Source organism: Globicephala melas, chromosome 9 (genome assembly GCF_963455315.2).
Source record: "Globicephala melas chromosome 9, mGloMel1.2, whole genome shotgun sequence".
NCBI classification, from domain to species: Eukaryota; Metazoa; Chordata; class Mammalia; order Artiodactyla; family Delphinidae; genus Globicephala; species Globicephala melas.
This window is the reverse complement of record NC_083322.1, coordinates 64,497,172-64,523,168: the sequence shown is the minus strand read 5'-3', so window position 1 is coordinate 64,523,168 and position 25,997 is coordinate 64,497,172. Positions and strand designations below refer to the sequence as shown.

Here is a 25,997-nt window from a genome sequence, read left to right as displayed (position 1 = left end):
GTTTTTTTGATATTGAGTTGTATGTGCCATTTTTATATTTTGGAAATTAATTCCTTGTCGGTCACATCATTTGCAAATACTTTCTCCCAGTCAATAGGTAGCCTTTTCATTTTGTTTATTGTTTCCTTTGCTGTGCAAGAGCTTTTAAGTTTAATTAGGTCCCATTTGTTTGTTTTTGCTTTATTTCTTTTGCTTTGAGAGACTGACTTAAAAAAACATTCTACAATTTATGCCAGAGAATCTTTTGCCTATGTTCTCTTGTAGGAGTTTTATGGTGTCATGTCTTATATTTAAGTCTTAAGCCATTTTGAGTGTATTTTTGTGTATGGTGTGAGGGAGAGTTCTAAGTTCATTGAGTTACATGCAGCTCTTCAGCTTTCCCAGCACCACTTGTGGAAGAGGCTGTCTTTTCTCCATTGTATATTCTTGCCTCCTTTGTCAAAGATTAATTGACCGTAGGATGTGTATTTATTTCTGGGCTTTCTGTTCTGTTGATCCATGTCTGTTTTTGTGCCAATACCACACTTTTTAAATTGCTGTAGCTTTGTAGTATTGTCTGAAGTCTGGGAGGACTATGCCTCCAACTTTGTTCTGGTATAAGAAGAACTTATACTGATCCTTCTCAAACTCTTCCAGAAGACTGAAGAGAAGGGAACATTCCCAAAGTTACTCTATGAAGCCACTGTTACCCTGATACCAAAACAAGACAAAGACACTACCAAAAAAGTTACAGGCCAGTATCCTTTATGAATATGAATGCAGAAATCCTCAACAAAATATTAGCAAAATGAATCCAACAGCACATAAAAAGGATCATTCACCATGATCAAGTTGGATTCATCCCAGGGTCACAAGGATGGCTCAACATACTCAAATCAATGTGATACACCACATCAATGAAAAAAAAGAACAGACCACATGATCACTTCAGTAGATGCAGAGAAGAGATTTGATATAATATTCAATATCCCTTCATGATAAAACTCTCCCCAAAGTGGGTATAGAGGGAATATCTTAGCATAATAACAGCTATTTGTGACAAACCCACAGCCAGCATAATACTCAGTGGTGAAAAGCTGAAAGCCTTTCTGCTAAAATCTGGAACAAGACAAGGATGCTGACTCTCACCACTTTATTCAACATAGTATTGGAAGTCCTAGCCACAGCAGTCAGACAAGAAAAAGAAATAAAAAAGTATCCAAATTGAATGAGAAGAGGTAAAATTGTCATTATATGCAGATGACATGATACTCTATATGGAAAATGCTAAAGACTTCACACAAAAACTGTTAGAACTGATAAATTCAGCAAGGTAGCAGGATACAAGATTAACATACAGAAATCAGTTGCATTTCTTTACACTAACAATTAAATATCAGAAAGAGAAAGTAAATAAAATACTTAGGAAAAAGCCTGACCAAGGAGGTGAAAGACTTATATGCTGAGAACTATGAAACACTGATAAAGAAAACTGAAGATGATTCAAAGAAATGGAAAAATATTCTATGCTCTTGGATTGGAAGAATTAATATAGTTAAAATGGCCATACTACCCAAAGCAATCTATGGATTTAATGTGATTCCTACCAAATTACCCATGAGATTTTTCACAGAACTAGAGCAAATAATCCTAACATTTATATGGAATCACGAAAGACCCAGAATTCCCAAAGCAATCCTGAGGAAAAAGTGAAATCTTAATTATTACCGTTATATCTTTGTATTGTGCTGGCTTCAAATGAAACAAGGAAAATCATGCAAATCCAAATGATATATTAATAACTCTATATGTTAATTACATTAAATTGTAAGTGAATTTAGGGAAATTGGTGAAAGAATATGTCTTGTCACAAGACTCTGCTCCTCCATCCAGCTTCATATCAGGCTGTTTTTCTCCATTAGTATGATTTGTCTGCATTGTTTTATTTAAAATAAAATATATTTCTATGAATCAGGTGGAAGCAAGAGTGGGAAGGGTGTAATTTGTGTACTTAAATATTGGTTAATATTTGATTTTGAATGGTAGAAAGATTGGATACCCCAACTAGTACATAAAAAGTGAAGGATTTTGGTGATATTTACTACTTTATAGGGGATAAAATAATATTTCTTACTATATCCTTTCACTGGTTTACAACGAGATCAGTCTTCTCTTACCACATATGAAAAAACACAGTCCCACTTTTACTGTCACTTAAGTACTTCTGAGCAGTAACCATCAACTTTTTATATGAAACCTTAATAATTTGTCAGTGGCATCACCAGTTCTAAACACATGATTAAATTATTTCAGCATCATGATATTTTTAGTAGTAAATTGCCATGGTTTTCCAACTATATTCTCTTAATAGAGTTTGATTGACTTTGAACTTTTAAAATAAAGGGTTAAAAAAATAAAAAATAAAATAAAAGGGTTGCTAAGGTAACTAAACTTGATTTGCAGCAAAAATTAAGTTTTACTGTAATGGTACAGTATTTCAGTGAACATTCCTATTTTTAACCCTCTTTTGAATTCATATTTATTAAATGAAATAAATATAATTTTGAACCTGATCTAACCAGTACAAGGCAGAGATGGAATTGAGTGAGAGAAGGGAAAAAAGCAATATCAAAGTTACATGCTTGCCAAACAAAAAGGAAAAGGACTTTACTTGAAAGCTATTACTAGGAGAAAGTGAGTTTTATAGTTTTGTGTCTCTAAATCTAAATGAAATATGAATATTTTAAATATTCCAAGATATAATACCTTGATTCTGATCAAAATAATTTACTGCAAAAGTTAATTTGGAAACCTCAGTGGTGTGGTGCTTGGGCATGTAAAGAACACGTTTTTCAGATAAACAGTCTCTAAAAAGTTGAATAAAAATAAAGCAATGTTCTTTGGCAAACAGTTTAATACTCCTTGAATTTCATAGTCTTTGAATTCAAGTTTGTTTTGCTGAATCCTTTTTTTTTTTTTCTCACTGTTGTTTCAATAATCTTCAAGTAATTTTCATTCCTTTTATTGTATTTGCTAACTGGGCTGGTGTGCACATTAACAACTTGTAGATATATTAAGAGCATCTGTATAACACAGTCTGTTTGCATTTCAAAATTGTAGTCAGAGTTACAATTTTGAATATAAAACTCACTTTACAAAAGGTACTAAACTTTTTTGTGATTCAGTAGTCTCAAAGCAAGGAAAGGAGAATAATTTCTTAGGTTTTAAAAGCACCTTCTGTGTCAATCAAATAAATAACAAGCTTGTTAATATTTAGGATTAAAGTTATAGATATAGAATGAAACTTAATTTGATAATAGTTTCATTGTCTATCTGCCAACGATGCCATAGAAGTCAATCTAGACTATAAAGTTTAAAACATTTAAAGCTTGTATCTACCTGCTTATTCCAGAGACATTTTAGAGGATGAATCTAAATTGTAGTGAATCTAATTGTAGTGAGGTTGGAGTAGTTGAAGGAGTCTTGCTTGGAATTAGACTTGTCAGGCCATTGATAACTGGAACTATAAGATACTAGATGGCTCTGTAATTCAGCAGCAGCTTAAGTTTCCTGCAGCCATGTAGGGAATGAAAGTAAGGTTTAATTTCAGAGCAGTATGCATTCATGACCTTTTTGCTGTGTAGTGAACTCTGTTTAATGTTTCCACTTAAGGTGCTGCAGTAATCTTTAACTCAATAAGAATCTTAACTAAAATATAAACAATTGAATGAAGCTTTCAGTGCAGATTTTACTGGTTTAAAGAAGATTAACCTCTTAATTACAAGAAATTATAGATTTCTCTGTTGTTGCTATTACTAAATGAGTTCTCTTTAGTTTAAATTGACTTGTGGGATTTAATTACTACATTTATATTATCTCAGTAAAATTAAGTAGAAAACTCAACTAATCTGGTTACTTTTAAGTGTTTCTCTATTGGATTCATAAAAGATCTTCAACATTTCAGGGTGAATTGGGCAGGAAAGATAGCCTACTACCATTCTGGTAGCCACAGCCAATAATGAAATTTTGCATAAATTATGACTAGATATAAATAATATTAATATTTTTCATAAGTATTTTAATGAAAACTGACAACTCAAATGAACCAATTTGAGAAAGTCTCCTCAACTCCAGATTTCAAAAACAACACTCTTTATGATAATCCCTGGGTCACATAGTTATTAGGGAATTAAGATTACAAAAATATTAATTAAACTCAAAGTAACCACTATACTGTAAGTCCCAAGATAACTTGGGTATTCTACAATTATCTGTTGAAACACAGGCTTGGTGTTTTGCAAAGAAATCATTTGTTCTGCGTTAGTGAAGCTAATTATTCTCAGCATGCAACCACAGTTTTCAAATTGCAAAAGGCACATCAACCTTTGCTGTATGTTGCAGGAATTAAAACCCAATCAGATGAGATAATGAAGTACATACGAAGAATATGATCTCACTTTTGCAATGCAATAAAAATGAAAGCCATTAAAAATGTTGCAAAAATCATAATTTAGAGAAGAAAAACATGCTGTAAAGCAAATGTTTAGTATTCGTTTTAATACTTATTGCTTAGAGGTAAGCATTAGCTTTACTTATGGTGTGGTGCAGACTGTTCTTTTTAATGACTGAAGCATATGGTGGCTATCAGTCCAATATGAAGCAGTATAATGCAGGAGGTTTTTAAATTTCATGGAAAACTAATGAAGTAGTCCATATTATGTCAGGGATAAACATATACACTTGTAGGAATTTTATGAGAATATATTAAGAAAATAGTTATTAAAAATAGGCTAACAGTGGTGCTCCTTTGTACTTGTGTGATCTGGAAGAGTGAAATACATTAGTACTCTTATTCATTAAAAATAACATCTGTGATAATGTCAACAACATATTACCCATTTAAAAATCTCTACTACTCTCTTTTTTTCTGTGAAACTTATTTTTTTTCTAAGAGTATATAAACCATTAGTAGCCCCCATAATTGCATAATGAGATAGTGAAACACAGTTGGGTGTGAGTCTGTGTTGCATTTTACGAAAGAGAAATCTCTTGTAATTTAAACCCATTGAGTTAATACCCTTTTATAGTTTATTTTGGTGTTTTTCTTCCACACTAGCCATTGTCAGTGATGTTTCCTGCCCCCACCAACACTCCTTTTCAGTCACATGGGGTGAAAATAAGATGGATTCTAGGTTTTGTCCTTAGCTTGTTATGGGAGAAACCGGGGCAAGCTTCCCTTTTGGCTGCCAAGAAAGTACAGTCATCGCAGCCACGCAGAATGTGAAAACAGCAGGATCCAAACATCTGCAATGACAACACAGAGAGCCTGAAGTTTCTGCTCATTACATGCTATGGGGGCTGCCTGTCTGGAGCAGTTTACTCTGCAAAGTATCGATTGCGGATAAGGCCCACTGTTGGTTATTTACGTGCCTAACAGTACCCTGGGTGTTGATATATTAATGGGCTTTTCTCTTGATTCATTTTACATTTTATCTTTGTGTACGTAATGCTATCATATGTATTATGTTGTCCTGTGGTCGAGGGACATGGCAGTTTGGCTAGCCTGTACATTTCCAAGCTCAGTACCATGCATACATGAAGGCTCAGTGAGTGTTGCATGATGTATATGTGAGTCACTGTATCTCCAGAGCTTGACACAGTGCTTGGCACATAGTAGGCACTCAGGGCACTCAGTAAACATTTTCCCATTGGTTGAATGAATGGGTCAATTTTCAACAAAGGTATGATTTGGAGGACATAATGGAGATCACATAAAAACTGTGATAAAATGGACTTTCACAGCCACATTTGGGTCATCACTTAAAAAGCCCTGGGAAGAGCCTAGATCCTGATATTTGGCTTGCATGTTGTTGATAGTGTTGCTCTTGTCAGTGTTATTTTCTTATTTTTATTTTGGACTAAAAATGTGAAAATTTCAGAATATTCAAACAGCTGCAAAATGTAGTTTCTATCACTTTTCATTTAGAGACACATGTGTTTTTAAGGGCATTTTGTCCACACTCTCAACCCTCTTACATTGAGACCTTACAAAAATGTGGTAAATGAGACATGTTGTAGATTAAAGAGTCATGTTTGCTAGTATAGTTTTGAAGTACTGCTTTTATTCACATCCCAGTTAAGCTGCTTATGTTCATCTCTTTTCAGTTGAGTAAAGTAAAACTGGATGGTGAGCTATTGTTCAGCCAAAACTTGGCAGTCCTCAGCCCATTATTCAATTTAGAAAGGAAAACAAATTTTAAATACCTTTTTGTCCCCTTTATCACCTTCTAGGATCTGGAACATTTTCTGTGCCACCGATTAGCAAATGAAAGAAAAAATATTTTCTTTGTAAATTGCAAAAGGATGCAATTGTCATATAGTAAGACAGGTTAGCATCTGTATCTCAAGGGAAAAACTTTTGGAAGTAGCAGATCTGCCAGTAGCAATTAATTAGAAAGCTTTTCATACTGTTTTCAGCTATAGACGTGTACTAGCAGCTTGAGAAAATTAGTAGTGACGTCTGCTGTCGCCACAGGGTAGTACAATGGATGGAGTTAATTTACTGACATTTGCTTTTTTCTTAAAGTGTCCTATATCTTCATCTTACATTGAGCTTGATTTTCATTGCCAAATGATGAATTCAGCATAACTATAGGTATTTTTATTGCATTATAATGCAGGGTATATAAGATGTAAGCATATCTTACTCTATAAAAATGAAAGCATCTTACATCTGTGAATGCCAAGATGTGTTGAATAGCTGGTCTCTCTCTTTTTTTTTTTAAATTTATTTGATTTATTTTTGGCTGCATTGGGTTTTCATTGCTGTGCTTGGGCTTTCTCTAGTTGCAGAGAGTGGGGGCTACTCTTCATTGTGGTGCGCGGTCTTCTCTTGTTGTGGAGCATGGTCTCTAGGCACACGGGCTTCAGAAGTTGTGGCACGCAGGCTCAGTAGTTGTGGCTTGCGGGCTCTAGAGCACAGGCTCGTTAGTTGTGGCACACGGGCTTAGTTGCTCCGTGGCATGTGGGATTTTCCTGGACCAGGGCTTGAACTCGTGTCCCCTGCATTGACAGGTGGATTCTTAACCACGGCGCCACCAGGGAAGCCTGAATAGCTGGTCTCTTTTCATCACCTACTAAGCAGAAGTATAAAGAAAGGCCACTCTGTTAGCAAAGAAAGATGTGTCAACTTAAAATATCGGTAGCAAGACCGTCAAAAATTGTCATTAAAAAAAAAAATGTAACTTTTATATAACAAATTTTATCTCAAGGAGAAGCTTGAGTTTTTTAGTTCTATTACGGATAATCATATATGCCAAGATTCATTTTTTTCTTAGGGAAGTATTATACTTGCATTCGTTCTGCACATTTGGTTCTAGAACACTTGGGTATGGTTGTTTCTCTCTAATTACTAAAAAAATCAAAGTTCCTTTAAATTTTAGTCAGGTGAATTATTTAAATTGTTTTCCAGTTTTTCATAAGTACTTTTTTTTCACAAGAACTTTTCATGCATTTATTTTGTGGACCTTCTACTACTCTAAATAACTTCAAATTAGACAAATATTTGTGTCTATTATATTTTTAGTGCAGATGTTCTCTACAAAACCACTGATTTTCAGAAAGCTATCTCTAATTTGGGCAACACAATGTATAGGGAGATTATGGTATCCTACTACTTTTTTTTGGGTCTCACCTCGTGGCATGAGGGACTTCCCCGACAAGGGATCCAGCCTGTACCCCTTGCAGTGGAAGCACAGAGTCTTAACCACTGGACCACCAGGGAAGTCCGGTATCCTCCTACTTTTAAACTTATCACTGAGTACATGGGAAAGTTGTTAAACTGTTATTTTTTTCTATTGTCACATAATGATACCTTGCCCACTTATTTCTTCTGATGTGAAAGGTTTAGCTGACATTTAACATATGAAAGTAATGAGCATCAATTAAATATTAAAGTTTGTTTTCATAGTTGGTTAAAAAATATAAAAGAAAAATAAAAATAGAAAATGAACTGACTCATTTGGAGTTTAATTGACTCCCAGTTAAACGTATGGGTTGAACATAAGGGTACTGCCTGATTCATCCCCAAACCCCACTAAACGTCAATAGCAGAGTTTAAAATGTATAAATACGTAAGGCCAAATAGAATGGAGAGGAGATAGTACAAAATAGTGTTGTCAAAAAATTTTAGAAAAAGATTGAAAATTCAATCAGGAGAAACTTTTAAAATGACTCAGTAGACTAGGGGAAGCTGAGATCCTATATGTGTCAAAGAGTAAAGCAAATATATTTATCAGGAAGGGTCAGAAATCAGAGGCATACCCACTCCAAAGGTGGAGTAAGGAAGGGCTGTTATGTTGTACAACACAGAGAGAGCCATTCACATTGTAGCTTATATGAATGAGATGTGAGGGATTATGAAGTGAAGCCTGATAACCTGTCACAAAAACCTGTTCAAATATAGAGTTAAAGGAGTAATGCAGCATAGGAAACCACTATCTATTTACCTCTTTTATTAAAGATGCAGGGTTTTTTCCCTCTACTGTTCTCTTCAGCCTTATGTGTTTTATACTTTTAAAATTCTGCTGTTCATGTTTTAGTGGGGTTTGAGGATGAAGCAGAGAGAACTCTTATGTTCAATTTATCATTTTACCTTTTATGAAGTAATCACTCCCAGCCTGCCTTCATTGTGAATTTTCTTTCTTATTTGGTCAAGTTAAACCCTGAAAGAGGTCTACCATTGCCATCTTAATCACTGCCAGCTCTCTAGAGATTAGACTCCAATTTCTACATTTCAATGATTATTAATCTGCTGTCTACCTATGTGCTCAACAGTTTGACCTGAAAACATGTAGAGGGTTATGACATCTAGGTAATCAGACAAAGAAAAATAATAAAGTCTTTTGGGTGACACAGTTGCCTGAATGTAGGAATCTATGGTAGAGATATTGCTATGTATTTATTAAATTCCATTTTCTTCATCTTGGGCATACTGGGACACAAATTTCCCAGCTTCCCTTGCAATTAGGTTGTGGCTATATGGTATCATTTTGTCCAGTGATATGTAGAGAGAAATAATGTAGACATCTCATAGAACTGTAGCACTCTCTTGCCCTCTGCTTTCCTTCAGAGGCAAACATGTAGGATACATGTTGAAATCCTGAGTCAAAAGATGGAAGTACCCTGGGTTCCTGGAAAGTAGAACCATTGAATCAGTAAACTTGAACACAGATCTGTATAAATGATCTAATTTGATGAATAGAGAGAAAGAAAAAGATAACAGCGGTGCCTCACAGATCTGTGAACCAGCATCAAGCATGCCAACAAATAGGTCATGGAAATCCCAGAATGAAAGGAGGGAGAAGTGAATAGAAAAAAATATATTTGAAGAAATAGCCCTCAAAACTTACCAAATTTGATGAGAAACATTTACCTAAGCACCTAAGAACCTCAACAAAGCCCAGATAAAATAAGAGATCTACATCAAATACAATAAGAATTTATCATAAAACATTAAGAGAAAAAAGACTCATGAAGTGCAAAGGAACCACAATTGAAAGCATGGGTTAAATCCATTTCATCTTCCTTCACTAATCAAAGTCATTTTAAGACTTGCATGTCCTCCAAGCAGTATGTAGCCTAAACTATAGTCTGTTTGCCTGAGTTGTTTTCTAGGAACTTGGAGTCAACTGCTTTAGTTCCAACGGAGCTGGTTAAGATTGGATAAGACCACTGATCCTTCAACTGAGCAAGCCTGAGTATCCTCTCAGTGACCTTTTGAACATGCATAGGTCTGAAGCTTAGTAACACCTCTGCAGAATAACGATTACAGCACCTTTTCCCAATCACCTTTCCCCATGCTCCCCATGCCTCAAACCGCCCTGCTTCATTACTCATTATCCCATAAATACCTGGAGCTTCTTGCCTTTGGGGAGGTGGATGTGAGATTTGTTCTCCCATCTCCTCTCTTGGCTGCCTTGCGAATAAACTCTCTTTGCTGCAAACCTTGGCATCTCAGCGTTTTGCCTTGCTGTGCATTGGGCAAAATGAACCTGGTTCAATATCATTGTAAGACTAACAGCTAACTTCTAATCAGGAGCAATGGTTTCCCGAAGACAGCAGAATCTTATGTTCAAAGAGTTGAGAGAAAACAAAAACTGTAAAGCAAGAAACCTTTATTCAACAAAAGCATCCTTTAAGAATGAAGATGCAGGGCTTCCCTGGTCGTGCAGTGGTTGAGAGTCTGCCTGCCGATGCAGGGGACACGGGTTCGTGCCCCGGTCCGGGAAGATCCCACATGCCGCGGAGCGGCTAGGCCCGTGAGCTGTGGCCACTGAGCCTGCGCGTCTGGAGCCTGTGCTCCACAACGGGAGAGGCCACAACAGGGAGAGGCCCACGTACCGCCAAAAAAAAAAAAAAAAAACAAAAAAAAGAATGAAGATTCAGTAAGCACATTACCAGCTAAACAAAGTGTGAGAGGATTAATTACCAACAGACCTGCCTTCCAAGAATTAATAATGGAAGTCCATCAGTCTGAAAGAAAATGAAACCAGAGAGTAACCCTAAGCTACTTGAAGAAATGAGGGGTGTCAGAAATGGTAAACATGGTATTAAATATGAAAGAGCCTGTAAATATATTTATTCATATTTTCCCCTAACCTTTCTAAAATATATAAGATTTTATACGGAAGTTTTAATAATACTGTTCTGTTGGTTTTTTACCATGTATAGATCACATAACATAGGGGAGAAAAGGGGGACATGTTAGAAAAAAGATGCTATATTTCCTGGGAATTAAGTTAATATTCAACAGTATATAGTGAAAAGCTGGCATAGGTAAATATTGTCTTTAGAGTAACTCAGAAAATTATTTTTAAAAACCCTGGGTGGTTAGAATAGTATGACAAAAACACAAAAGAAGGCATAAAAGGGGAACAGAGGGAAAAAATATATATATAAGATGTATGTAAATGTCCGTAGCAACATTATTTATAATAGCCAAAAAGTGGAAACAACACAAATGTCTATCAACTGATTAAAGGATAAAGAAAATGTAGTATATTCATATAATGAAATATTACCCAACCAGAAAAAAAATGAAGTACTGATTCATGATATACCAAGAATGAACCTTGAAAACGTATGCTAAGTGAAAGAAGCCATTCACGAAAGGCCACGTATTGTATGATTCCATTTATGCAAAATTTCAAGAATGGGTAAATCCATAGATACAGAAAGTTAGTGGTTGCCAGAGTTTGGGGGAAGAAGAGTAACTGATAATGGGTTTAGGATTTTTTTTTTTTAGTTTTAGGAAGATGTTGTGAAATTACACGGTGGTGATAGTTGCCCAACTGTGTGAATAAACCAGTGAATTGTATTTAAATGGATGCGTTTATGATATGTGAATTATGTCTTAAAACTATAATTTAAAAAAGATATGACAAGTAGAAAATAGCAAAATAACAGATGTAAATATAACCATATAAATAATTACATTAAGTGCGAATAAACCAAAAACCAATCAAAAGGCAAAGATATTTGACTGAATAAAAAACAAACTCAACCATATGTGGTCTACAAGAATATACCTTAGATCTGAGTACACAAGTTGGTTGAAAGTTAAAGGATAGAAAAAATATTCTCCATGCAAGCAGCAACCATAATAGAGCTGGGCTAGCCATATTATCAGGAAAAATAGACTTCACAACAAGGGAAAATTGATAGAGACATTAAAGGACATGTTCTAATGAGGGAGGTCAGTACATCAGGAAAATAAAACAATGTATGTGTGCATGCCTAATAGCAGAGCTCCCAAATATATGACATTAAAAAACTGACAGAATTAAAAGGAAAATAAGACAAATCAACAATAATATCAGGAGCTTTCAGTTATGTGCTCTCAATAGTTGATAAAACAATAAAACAACTAGACAGAGAATCAGCCAGGGTATAGAACATTTGAGCAGTGACATCAACTAGCTTGAACTTTATAGAACATTTCACCCAATGTCTGAAGAATACATTTTCTTTTAAGTGTGCATGAAATATTCTTCAGTATAGACCACAAGCTGGATCACAAAACAAGGCTCAATAAATGTAAAAACTTGAAATCATGTAAAGTTTATTCTTAACACCAGTAAATTAGACTTGCACAACAGAAATAGATCTCGAAAACCCTCAAATATTTGGAAATAAAAAAAATACATTTAAAAATAAGTCACAAAAAAATAGTCACAGAACAAGGAATAAATCATAAGGGAAATTAAAAATATATTTTGAACTGAATGAAATGGAACACATCATATCAAACTGAATGTAATGCAGATAAGCAGTGCTTAGGAGGAAATTTTTTTGGCTTTAAGTGTATGTCAAAAAATAAGACAGGTTGGGACTTCCTTGGTGGTCCAGTGGTTAAGACTTCTCCTTCCAATGCAGGGGGTGTGGGTTTGATCCCAGGTCGGGGAGCTAAGATCCCACATGCCTCGCAGCCAAAAAACCAAAACATAAAACAGAAGTAATATTGTAACAAATTCAATAAAGACCTTAAAAAAATGGTCCACATCAAAAAAAAAAAATCTTTAAAAAAAAGTAAGAAAGGCCTACATAACTTCAGTAAGTAACCTAATTAAGTACCTAAGCAACCTAAGGCCTCAGTAATCTAAGTTTTCACCTTAAGAAATGAGAAAAAAAGAACAATTAAGCCTAAGACAGAAGAAAGGAAATTATAAAATTAGAGTGTAAAGCGATGAATTAAAAGAAAGAAAATCAATAGAGAAAAATCGAAGAAACCAGAAGTTTTATGAAAAGATAGAAAAAAAAAGACATACCTTTAACTAGGTCGATTAAGAAAAAAGAAAATAGACATGAATCACCAAAATCAGGAATGAGGAGAAATCAGTACCAACCTTATATAAATTTTTTTTTTTTTGGCTTAAACAATAGAAATTTATTTCCTTACAGTTCTGGAGGCTAAAAGTCCAAGATCAAGAAGTCCACAGGGTTGATTTCATTCTGAGGCATTTTTCCTTGGTTTGTTGATGACTGTCTTTTCCCTTTGTCTTCACATGGTCTTTCCTCCCTGCATGTCTGTGTCCTATTCCCCTCTTCTTATAAAGACACCAGTCATATTGAATTAGAGCCCACGCCAATGACCTCATCTAACCTTAATTATCTCTTTAAATACTCTTTCTTCAGATACAGTCACATTCCGAGATACTGGGGGTGAGGGCTTCAACTTATGAATTTGGGGGAACACAGTTCAGCCCATACCAAGATGCTTGCTCATCTCTCTCTCTCTCCCCTCTAATTATGATCTCCTAAAAGAGAAGGCAACCTTATATAAATGTAACGATTTTGTGTGGTTATTATGAACAAACTTTTGCTAACAAATTTGGCAACTTACATGATACGGGTAAATTCCTAGAACACAGTTACCAGAACTTATGGAAGAAGAAGTTGAAAACCTGGGTAGATCTATAACAAGTAAAGAAACTGAAATAGTAATTAAAAATCATCCCATGAAGGAAATGTCTAGGCTCAGATGGTGTCAGTAGTGAATTCTAAGCATTCAAAGGAGAACTCATACAGTCCTTCACAAACTTTGAAAAATAAGAGAGAAAGGAACACATTCCAATGCATTCTATGAAGCCTGAATTATCCTGATACCAAAGCCATATAAAGACATCACAAGTAGGCTGCTCAACATCACTAATCATTAGAGAAATGCAAATCAAAACTGCATTGAGGTATCACCTCACACCAGTTAGAATGGGCATCGTCAGAAAATCTACAAACAACAAATGCTGGAGAGGGTGTGGAGAAAAGGGAATTCTCTTGCATGTTGGTGGGAATGTAAATTGATACAGCCACTATGGAGAATAGTACGGAGGTTCCTTAAAAAACTAAAAATAGAACTACCATATGACCCAACAATCCCACTACTGGGTATATATCCAGAGAAAACCATAATTCAAAACGGCACATGCACCACAATGTTCATTGCAGCACTCTTTACAATAGCCAGCTCATGGAAACAACCTAAATGCCCATCGACAGATGAATGGATAAAGAAGATGTGGCACATATATACAATGGAGTATTACTCAGCCATAAAAAGGAACGAAATTGGGTCATTTGTAGAGATGTGGATGGACCTAGAGACTGTCATACAGAGTGAATTTAAGTCAGAAAGAGAAAAACAGATATCATATATTAACACATACATGTGGAATCTAGAAAAATGGTACAGATGAACAAGTTTGCGAGGCAGAAATAGAGACACAGATGTAGAGAACGAACATATGGACACCAAGGGGGGAAAGCGGGGGCAGGGTGATGGTGGTGGGATGGATTGGGCGACTGGGATTGATATATATACACTAATATGTATAAAATCGATAATAAGAACCTGCTGTATATATAAATAAAAAAAGATATCACAAGTAACAGCAAGAAGAAAAACTAAACAAACTCAAGACCAATATTCCTAATGAATATAGAAGGAAAAACCTAAACCAAATTTGAAAATCAAATTTAATAACATACATAAAAGATTATATACCATGACTAAGTGCAGTTTGTCCCAGGAATGCAAGGTTGAGTTAACATCTGAAAATCAAATCAATTACTAGAATGTATTGATCAATTAAAGGATATAAGACAGTTAAAGGATGTACAAAAATCATTTGACGAAATCCAACACCCATTTTTGATAAAAACTTTCAACAATCTAAAAATTTAATGGAACTTTCTCAATCTAGGAATGGAAATGGCATCTATGAAAATCTATAGCTGACATCATAGTTAATGGAGAAAGACTGAATATTTTCTCACTCAGATCAGGTACCAAGCCAGGATTTGAGCTCTCTCCACTTCTGTTTAACCTTGTGCTGGAAGCTTTAGCTGGTGTAACAGGCAAAATAACAATTACAATAACAGTAATTGTAATAATAATAAAAATGAAGGCTTTCAGATTGAAAAATGAGGAGTAGAGATGTCTGTCTGCTGATGGCAGATTTATATGTTGAAAAATCTCAAGTTTGGAAAATATCTATTAGAGTAATAGGTGAGTTAAGCAAGATTGCAGGATACAGAATCAATATGCAAAAATCAATTTGATTTCTGTATTTTAGCAATAAACAATTCAAAGTGAAATTCAGTAAATTCTATTCACAAGAATGTCAGAAACAATGAAACAGGTATAATTTAACAAAATAAGTGCATTCTGCACTGAAAAGTATAAAATAGTTATGAAAATAATTTATGAATATCTAAATAAATGGAGAGACATTCCTGTTTATGAATGGGAAAACTCAGTATTGTTAAGATGGCTGATCACCTCAAATTGATCTGTGGATTCATTGCAACCTCTATCTAAATTGTAGTAGGCAATTTGTAGAAATTGAGAAGCTGATCCTAAAATAGATATGGCAACGCAAAGGACCTTGAATAGCAAAAACCTTTCTGAGAAGGAAAAAAGTTGGAGGTCTTACATTATTGAATTTCAAAACTTAGTATAAGCTAAAGAAATCAAGGTTGTGTGGTATGAGCATAAAGATGGGAATACAGGCATACCTCGTTTTAGTGCTCTGTGGTTCATTGTGCTTTGAAGATACTGCATTGTTTACAAATTACCATTCTCCGTGGAGCAAGTCTTAATCAGTGACATTTTTCCAGTAGCATTTGCTCACTTTGCATGTCTGTGTCACATTTTTTTTGTTTGTTTGGTTTTTTTTGGTTTTGTTTTGTTTTTGCAGTACGCGGGCCTCTCACTGTTGTGGCCTCTCCCGTTGCGGAGCACAGGCTCCGGACGCGCAGGCTCAGCGGCCATGGCTCACGGGCCCAGCCGCTCCGCGGCATCTGGGATCTTCCTGGACCGGGGCACGAACCCACGTCCCTTGCATCGGCAGGTGGACTCTCAACCACTGTGCCACCAGGGAAGCCCTCTGTGTCACATTTTGAGAGCTTTTGTAATACTTCAGACTTTTTCACTATTATATTTGTTATGGTGACCTGTGATCAGTGATCTTAGATGTTACTATGATAAAAAGATCACAACTTGCTGAAGACTTAGATGATGGTTGGCATTTTTTAGCAATAAAGTATTTTTAATTAAGGTATGTACACTTTTTTAAAGACACAATGCTATTTCACATTTAATATACTACCGTATAGGGTAAGATGACTCTTATGCACTGGGAAAGCAAAAAAAAATCCTGTGACTCCCTTTATTGTGATTTTTGCTTTATTATGATGGTCTGAAACTGAACCCGCAATATCTCTGAGCTATGCCTTGGAGTGGAACAAAAGTAGACCATTCCCTTAATGGTCAGTTGATTTTTTATTACTAAGTGCTGAGACTATTCTATGAGAAAAATAACACTCTTTTAAATGGTGCTTGGACAGTTGAGTATCCTTGTGCCAAATAATGAGTTTAGAACTTTACTTCATACCATGCGTAAAAATTAACTCAGATGGATCAGAGACTTAAACATGTGTGACCACCTCTCCTACTGGTGGCGTGCAAAGAGCCACCGTGGAACTCAGTGATGCTGGCGTCCTTCTCACCAGTACATTTCTGAAGGCCTTGGTGATTGGTGTGGTCTCTGTGTGTCCCCTTGGAGGAGCATAATCCTGTCTTGGTCTTCCTTTTCCTTACATAATGTATCTACTCCAGCATGTCCCTTCCTTCCCTGTCTTCCTTCCCTGACAGTTCACTTTCCATCAGTGTTTCTCCAGGCTTCTAGGAACCACCAGTTTGCACCATCCCTTTCATCCTTGGCAGAGTGTTAAATTCTATGCCCATAGAGTATTTCTCCAAGATAATAAACTCTCTATCCCTGTATGTTGTGGCCCCTAATCAAACACTCTCAAAATCAAGCCTCCTGAATAGTCTTCTGGCTCCTACCAGTAGTCAGCTGCTAGCTAATTCTGGCAGCTCCTTTGCTGTGTAGTCCTTTTACTCTTAACAGACCCAACATGACTAGACTGACTTAACGCTGCAACTTAATCCTAGCTAGCAGTCTGAAAACTAGGAAAGGCGATATGCCAGTACTTAACAGGGAGAGGTGGGCTGCCTTCGAAGGCTTTGAGAGTTCAGAGGAGCCCAGGGAACCAAAGACATGTGCGCATTGACCCAGATAAACTTGTCCATGTATCAGGTTCCAGGTTTTCCTAAGCAGACCCTGATCTTTTCGTAACAAACTTGCCTCAGTTGATCATTCAGTTATCTTTGCAGTTGTCAACTCTTAACTATTAAGTTTTAATTTGATCTTCAGCTTTTTTTTTTTTTTTTTTTTTAACTCTGCCACTGCAGGAGACAAGGGTCTCTTTTTAAGGGCTCCTTTCCTTCATATTTAGTTTTCAATTGCTTGTTAAAAGTCGGTACCTTTTCATTATCCATCTGTAGGACCAACACAACTAGTGATAGCTAATCAATTCTGTTGCCTTTGTATACATTATTGCTCTGCACTTTCAAATACCTGAATCATTGCATTGGCCTGGGTGTTCTGTATGGAAGCATTCTCCCAAGTGAACCCCTGGTGAAATGTAACGATTGGGGTACTGCATTGTGTCAGGGACTATTGATGCCTCACCTACCACCGAGATTGGGATCCTTATTGTAAGGCTTGCAGTAAGTGATCCATTCCCCAAACCTAGAAGGATCTGAACCAAAATACTGTACCTTTTTTAAGCATTTTTTTTTTTTTTTTTTTTTTTTTGCGGTACGTGGGCCTCTCACTGCTGTGGCCTCTCCCGTTGAGGAGCACAGGCTCCGGACATGAAGGCTCAGCGGCCATGGCTCCTGGGCCCAGCTGCTCCGTGGCACGTGGAATCCTCCCGGACCGGGGCACGAATCCGTGTTCCCTGCATCGGCAGGCGAACTCTTAACCACTGCACCACCAGGGAAGCCCCAAAATACTGTACCTTTTTACCTGACACTCAAAACAAGGAATCTGATTATTCATAGCAGATCATTATTGTTTCCAAACAGGTTTAGTTTTGAGTAAAATGGAGAAACCATGGGGTTTATTTTCTTTCTGTAAAACTATTTGAAATTTAGAATCTCCCCTCCCCTCACTGCATATACCTACAAACCAGCAAACTAATCAACCAACCAACCAACAAAGTAGTTATAAAGAAAAAGGAATTGGAAAGAAAATAAATGGTGAATATTAGAGTCAGAATTGGGAAAGTAAAATTTGTGGCTACTTATTACAAAGATAAAAAGGGAAATGTTTCATCTTTTAATAATCTCGTGGGTGTGGCAAGAAGGGGGGGAATAGAAAGAAGCCCCAAATTAATTTTTTCTACCCCAAATGTTGGTCAAGTATGACACCTAGAGGCCATACAAACAGAATTCCTTTGGGTGATTTTTTTTTTATAAGGCAAGATGCATTTAGGTAGAGAAATTTATTTAAAGTTGTTATTTCAAAGTGGATATTCTTAGATACTTCCCTATGTAGCTGTGAATAACTTTGTATATATTCCTTCATTTACTCATTGTTTTTCTTCATAAAAACTGATGATATTAAAAGTTTCCCTCTTTGTCAAGTAAATGAATTTTTGATGATTGACTTTAAATGCTGGTACTAATCCCTACAAGTCACTGTCTGTATGGCTTTTGGGTCTTCGAGTACGGTTATATGCTTATGTTCTAATTAAAGAGATAACACATGTGTAGATCTGTACACATCCACCCTCTCTGGAGTTTGGAAACTATAGCAAAAATAATAAAGACAGATAAAAGGACAACACATGAGAAGCGATAGGTTCAGAATTATCTTATTTCTAAATATTAAAAAACATACATGCTTTGCATTTTTCATCCATTGGTTTGGAAACTTTTATATATCCCTGGTTCATTAATACTTGAACAGTTATTTATGAAAAATGATGAACGATTTACTTCATGGCAGGCTGTACAGATGGTCAATTTAATCTGCATCTTTGAGACTTCTCATGACTAAATTTTGACATCATGTCGTTAAACATTTGTGCATTATTTATGTCATATGCTAGAAAACAAAGACTGCTATGTCTTGCTATCTCTTGTAATCTATCAGTTTTATTGATAGGATTTATCTGACTGGACACTATAGCTTTCACAAAGGAACATGTATCTGAAAATATATATCATTTCTGTGTCCTCAGAGACCCATACATTTTTGTCCTCGAGTGCAATAATGACATTGTTATAGAACAGATGTGTGGCATTGGCGGAGACAAATGTTTATGACTTAGTTTCTGTAACCTTGTCCAGTGGTATCTTTATTACTAATTGTACATGTGTATGTATCTAGAGTGATTTTTTTATTAACTCTTTTAAAAATTTTAAAAAACTTTTAAATTGAAATATAGTTGATTTACACTGTTTTGGGTGTACAGCAAAGTGAATCAGTCATACACATATGTATATATCTATTTTTCAAATTCTTATCCAATATAGGTTATTACAAGATATTGAATATAGTTCCCATTACTGTATAGTCAGCCCTTGTTTATCTATTTTATATAAAGTATTATGTATCTTTTAATCCCAAATTCCTAATTTATCCCTCTCCACCTTTCCCCTTTGGTAACCATAAGTTTCTGTGTCTGTGAGTCTGTTTCTGTTTTATAAATAAGTTCATTTGTATCATTTTTTTAGATTCCACATATAAGTGGTATCTTATTTGTCTTTGTCTGACTTCACTTAGTATGATAGTCTCTAGGTCCATCCATGTTGCTGCAAATGGCAGTGATCTTTAAACATTGTATAAATTGAAAGTAAAAGAAGGAAACCAATTGTTGGCTAGTTTCAAACACTACAGCAGAACAGTAACCCTAGTTGTGACATGGTCCCTGGTTGTTCTGTATAATGCTTGAAGTTCTAGCTATGATGTTTAAACTCTTGACCAGTTGAGTAATTATTACACAACTATGGATAAATATAAAAATCAGAATCTTAAATTTTCTTTTGATATTAAGCTATTAGGTATAGCATCTGATGGCTTTTCAAAGGGCTAAGTAATTATCCTGCACATCAAATTGTACTAGCTTGACTCCTTAGATTCTCTGTCTTCTGTTATTTAATGAGATTCTACTTGGTGGATTGATCTGGGACTTCCCAAGAATGCTTAGAATGGGCTGATTAACAGAGTACTTCATTTTAAATGCTCTCTGTGCCCGAATTAGATGGTTTTAGGGTTTAGCACCCTAACAGTAGCTGAGAAATAAAAACAAACAGGATAGGAAAACACTGCCATTGTAGAGTGGTATTACAGCGTGTTCCCTAAGAAGACAGACCCAAGGAAGCCATACAATTCCTATTTTCTATTTTCTTCCTCGGTGTAACTGTTGAAACAAGTGCTCCTTCAGGGAGCCACACATAAGTTGGAATCAGGCTTTTTTGTATCCCTTATCAACCTATAATCTTTTGATTGTTGCCTATTTTTCACCAGTGAAGAAACAGTAATCCACGCTAGATTTTCTCTCCTAATCACAGACTCACAGAGCTAGGGCTCTCTGAGCTGTTAATTCCCTCTTAGAGGCCTAACAGAGTGGAAAGTAAATAAGGACCAAATTTGCAACCTTCAACATTGCTAATTTCCTCTGATGTCAGAATACTTAAATAGGCAGGAACTGGGAATTATTTGATCAAAACCTGCTTTTAATCTAATGCATGCAGCAGGGCTGTGTCTGGAATGATCTGCAAAACGACAGGAGTCCCAAGAGAGCTTTATGGAAGGTTTCCTCTTTCAGAAACAGTAGGTTCCTCATTTTAAACTCTTGGGTTGGCTGTGCTGATGGAGCAAATTCATAAAGAGTAGTTTTCCTGCTTTTTAAATTTTATTTTATTTGGCCAGATATTGCTGACCGGATGTGAATAGTTTTCTTTGGCTTTCTTTTTGCCCAGTTTTTAATTGGCTAAATGCCTCGATACCATTTTAGTTTTACTAGGAAATGAATTAGTAAAGGGTTAGTATTGGGGAGAAGAGAGAAAGAGAAAGGGCAAAGCATTGTCTGACTTCACACACATTCCTTTATTGCTACTGGTTTAAGAAAGTGAAAACACAAAGAACAAAAGGCCCAAGCACATTAGATTGTATAGATTATAAAGGCATTTTTCTACAGTATCTGTTAAGAGACATTAGTGTCAAGGATTTTTAAGTAAATAATTTACTAATTTGGAGATACACAAATAAAGGAAACTCACTTTGTTCTTTAATTTTACTCAGAACTGTGTGGATCCTTAAAGGTAGCATATTTTTGACAGAGCGTAGATAAAGGGATAGCACTTTTATTAACTTCATAGGTGAAATATAATTTCATGATTAGTTTTTGTAAAATGTTATCCGTCTAATAGATATCATTGTGGATACTTATTAATACTAATTCAGTTTTAAAGGCTGTTAAAAGACAGTGTACTTTGATTTGTAACCGTAGATCAATACTGCTTATATTTTTATTGGGAATAGATTCCTTTAAGTTAAAAAGGAAAGATTTAAAAAAGAGTTTAAGTGCCTTTCAACAGCAAGTAAACATCTCTGCAGTTTTCCTACGTTTTTCACATCTGATCATAAATACTGCTCCCCACATAAAGTAATTCAGAAGCCACGGCTTAAAAATAAATGATAAACACTGATGCTTTGCGTACATAAATATATGCTAAGAAGAACATGCCACTAGAGCTAGCATTTGACTCCTTGGGTGACGATGAATTTCAGAGCCTGTTATTTGTCATGCGGAAGCCTGTCGGGTGATGATTCTTTTTAGTGGTGTATCCGTCCAAACATATTTCACCGCGCCATGTGCACTGGAGTTCTCTGGCGGGTGTGCTGGCTGTGGGTGCCCCCGCTCCCGTTCGCTCGCCTTCTTTCTTGCCCTGGCTCTCTCGCCTCCCCCTGCCTGCGGCTCCCTCGGTGCTCCTGTCGGCTCACGCCCCCCTCCTCTCTCTCCAGCTGGCAGCGGCGGGGGCTGCGCTGCCTCCCGGACCTCGGGACCTGCTCCGTCAGCTGGGGCCCCCTGCGGACGGCTGCCTCCCTCGCCTGTAGGACCTGCCACTCTGCGCGGAATGGCAGCGGCAGCAGCATCCCCGCTAGTGGCGGTGGCGGCGGCAGCCACGGCCACCGCAGAACCTATTGTTCCCTGGTGTTAAACGCGCTTTCCCTCCTTTTCATCTGACAAGAACAATAGCGGGGAGAGCTTTGCGTTCTGTACTTGGGAAGACATTCCGAGGGCAAAGGAACATTCCCTGCCAACCGCGTCCCGGACCTGGACCCTGGAGCGGCTGCGGGCGGCATGGGGCTGCAAGCGAGGCGCACGACGTCCCGGAGCCCCGACGCTGCGGGCCCGCGCCCGGCCGTCCTGCCGCTGCTGCTGCCGCTGCTGCTGTGCCTGGGCGCCTGTGGGGCTGCGGCGCCGGGCGCGGCGGAGGCACCCACCCTCTATCTGTGGAAGACCGGTAAGTGGGACGGAGTTGCCCCTGCTTCCCATCTTCCCATCTGGGTCCACATTTACAAAACTGCTGGGCTTCAGGAGGGACCCCTGTGCTTCTGATGAACGGGGGGTACTGGGACCCTAAGGTAAAAAAGTACAATTCTTAGGAAGCAAATTAGGTCATGGCCGATGCTGTTAGAAAGAAAAACCTAACAACTAAAAAGCATTAGTGAGTCACTGGACTATTTCTTTCACAGCTCCGTAGTTAATGAGGGCAACCAACGTTGCGCTTTCGTAATTACGTGCAATATTTTTAACCTCTGCGTTCTCATTCTACTAGGACTTTCTTAAATATATTTCTAGCAAACATTTAACTCCGGTCTTTATTCTGTGTTTAGGCAAACAGTTCACTCTGTGCCATGATATATATGGATATAGAGTTACATTTAAGGTACAGCTTATGTGGGACACGTGGAAACAAGCCAAGTGAGGGCAGTTCTGACAGTTGAAGGCAAATGGGGCTGCAGTGAGCTGACTGAGACCTTGTGAATCTCGATTCTTAATGAGCGAATTGAGGGATTTTTAAAGTGTGCAATTGTTAGGATGTTTAGGTTTTAACTTCTCCTGCCTTGAAAAAGTTTTTGCTTTGTTTTCAACCAGCCAACAAAAGCAGCAACTAATTGTCCCTCAGAATCTCCCAGCAAAGTGCTGACTAGAGGTCCTGGTGTGAGGCAGTGACAGGCAGGAAAACAATACCAAATGAGGAATTACCACTCCCTCTCCTGAGGCTCCTTTCTCCTCTAAAGGACACAGAATTCTTCAGCAGACCTGAAACTTCAGATTTATAAGAAGAAAGTGGGAAACATTATTCTTACTGCTTAGTGCTAGGAATGAATTAAGAGTTTCTTGGCAATGACTAGACATTACGAGAAGGATGCAGTAGACAGGAGGGAAAGTATATATTGGTCATGGGATCACAACCAAGTTACAGTGAGTGTGTCTGTTTCCTGGCTTCAGCTGTCTGTAGTCCCCCATGCAGAGACAGATCAGTCTACTCTACAATTACACTGATACCCTGAATTTTTAAAGAAGTTGCATCTATCTAACAACTTAGTGAGGAGATTGAATAGAAACTTATTTAAAGCCAGAGTACAGAATTTGCCTCAGAATCTTGCATGAAAGAACACACATAAACACACGTTTAGAAAAGCCATTTGGATGTTAGTGTTAGCCATTCTTGTTACCACTTGCAGTTTAAAGATCAGTTGATTAGGGGATGCAGATGAAATCAAATGGATTTTTTCAATTTAAAATAAAGAAGATCTCTAATTTAGCGGAAGCCGTGGTTTTAATTTTCAGAAGCTCAGTCATAACAAACACTAGTCAAACTATAATTTACCATTAAATGGTGTTATTTGGATGCTCGGTAAGAGCTTCTCAAGTAAGTAAGTGTTGGACAAAACAGTACTTGCCCTGTTGAAATTTGTACTGTTAAAGTAACAAGAGCCAAGCAGTAATTCAGATCAAAGAAGAGGCTAGGCAACATCCACTGTGCAGCATCTGAGGTGCCAATACACGTCAATATAAATGTCATGGTGGCAACTTAAGCCAATAAACAGTTTAAGATAGTGGAAAGCTCTCAGGAGCAAGGATATGGAGACCTTGGTTCCAGTGCCAGTTCCAGCGCTCGCTAGCTCTAGGAATGTTGGCATGTCACTTAACTTTTGACCCCCCGTTTATTCAGCTGCCTGTAAATGGGACCTTCTCCTGACTATTCGTAGTATTATGAAGATCAAATGAGTGAGTGATGAGAAAGTAATCTGTAAACTTCAAAGTTATGTGCATGTACAAATATAAGGTAGTATGATGAGAATAATGTAATCTCTTTGATGGTGAACCTTGGTTTGATGAAAAAAATGGTGAATTAGACAGGAGAGCAAAATAATGACCTCTTTATTTTTTTCCAGAGGGAAAGGAGACTTCACCATATCTATAAAGGAACTGAGAATAGTTATTGGAGGAAATAGGGAATATTTAAAGGAGAGGAATACACTGTAAATGAAGATATAGGGATGACAGAATCATAAGTGTTCCTCATTTGATGAAAATAAAGAGTCAGGCAGTGATTTGAGAGAGAAAATGAGGTGAAACAGTCCAAGATTCTAGTGGGATAAGCTTGGTCTTGGTAGAGCAGATCATTTGGAATCACATTGTTGGTGAGATCATTGTGTTAAAGTGATGTAGTGAAAGGTACACTGGATGAGGAGCTAAGAGAGGAACTGTAACACTGTGTTTGTCGCTAACGAGCTTTAGAATGTTAGCTAGGTCATTTAACTACTTTAGTTCTTGGTTTCCTTTTTTGTGATATTCATTGATTAGAAAAGATGGTATTTAAAGGCCTTTTCAGCCCTAAATTATGTGCACATATGCACATACATACACCATAAACGTACATGTATGCATCTATACACATATATAGTATATTAACGTATATATACATATATATGTACATAATATATATGAACGTTTAATGCGTAAGGTATATTGTATGAATGTTTTATTAAGTCAGTCACAACAAAGAGTTGTTGAGGACTCACTGTGTGAATTATTTGAAGTCATTGTGGTAGAGGCTGGCTAGGGTTTTGTTGTCCCTGCCCCCAAGAAAGTTACAGTTGAACAATACACAACAATTACAACGTGGTATACCATACTCATGAACAAAACACTGTGAGAGCAGAGAAGTTGTGTAGCTGATAGAGAGAAAAAATAAAAAGACAAGGCATGACAATATTCCTAGGTCTTAGAAGTACTGCAGCTCAAGTCCAGAATATGTGGTGGGAATGAATGGATGTAGTGCTAATGAGATGAGTTGGGCCAGATTGTAAGAAAACCTTCACACTATGGTAAAGATGTTAGAGTGTAACCTGTAAGCAGGTGGAAACCATTATAACCTTAGAGCAGAGGATTGATATACTCTTCACCCAGAAGGGAGAAAGGTAAATTAAGAGGCCGGGAGGTCAGTGAGGAGAGGGACTGAGAGACAAAGGGGAACAAACCACTTATAGTGAAGGATGAGTAGAGGAGGGCTGGGGGCACATGGCAGAAGTGTTAGCTCAGGTTTGGAGTGCAGGGGACACAGTGTCTGCCAAGGAGAGGTGGAAGTAATGCTATCTGCATCATGTCTGCACACAGTTACTTGATTGAGACAGAGGATATGAAAGAAGGAAGAACAGTGTTCTTGTGGTTGGGGAAGAAAGAATACCAGTTTAATTCTCAGTATCAGATATACTGAACTTGAGGTAGCAGTAATTCAGTCAGCTAATAGAGGAATTAGTGAATGGGTGAGCAGTTTAGGTGAAAGTGTTAGGCTGAAGGTATAGGCTTGGAACTCAATACATATATAATATTTCAAGGCATGGTAGTGGGAGGGATCATTAAAACAACAAAAATATTGAAAAGAGGGGCCAGGATACTTCACAGAGAATATTGAGATTTAAGAGTCAGTATGGGAGAGAAAGTAGTGAAAGAGCCTGAGAAAGTATGGTCAGAACAGGTCCAGAGAAAATGCCAGTAGTGCTAAATGAAGAAGATATCTTATG

At 37.0% G+C, this 25,997-nt stretch overlaps 1 protein-coding gene across 1 annotated transcript in view; it reads left to right on the top strand.

Annotated features, from left to right (window-relative positions):
* Positions 1-21,883: 21,883 nt before the first annotated feature.
* Positions 21,884-25,997, top strand: part of THSD7A (thrombospondin type 1 domain containing 7A) — a 455,073-nt gene continuing 450,959 nt past the window's right edge. The window contains exon 1 of the mRNA XM_030857690.2: positions 21,884-22,423. Coding sequence (XP_030713550.2) covers positions 22,261-22,423 — 163 coding nt within the window. The 5' untranslated portion in view covers positions 21,884-22,260. The remainder of the gene's footprint in view (positions 22,424-25,997) is intronic.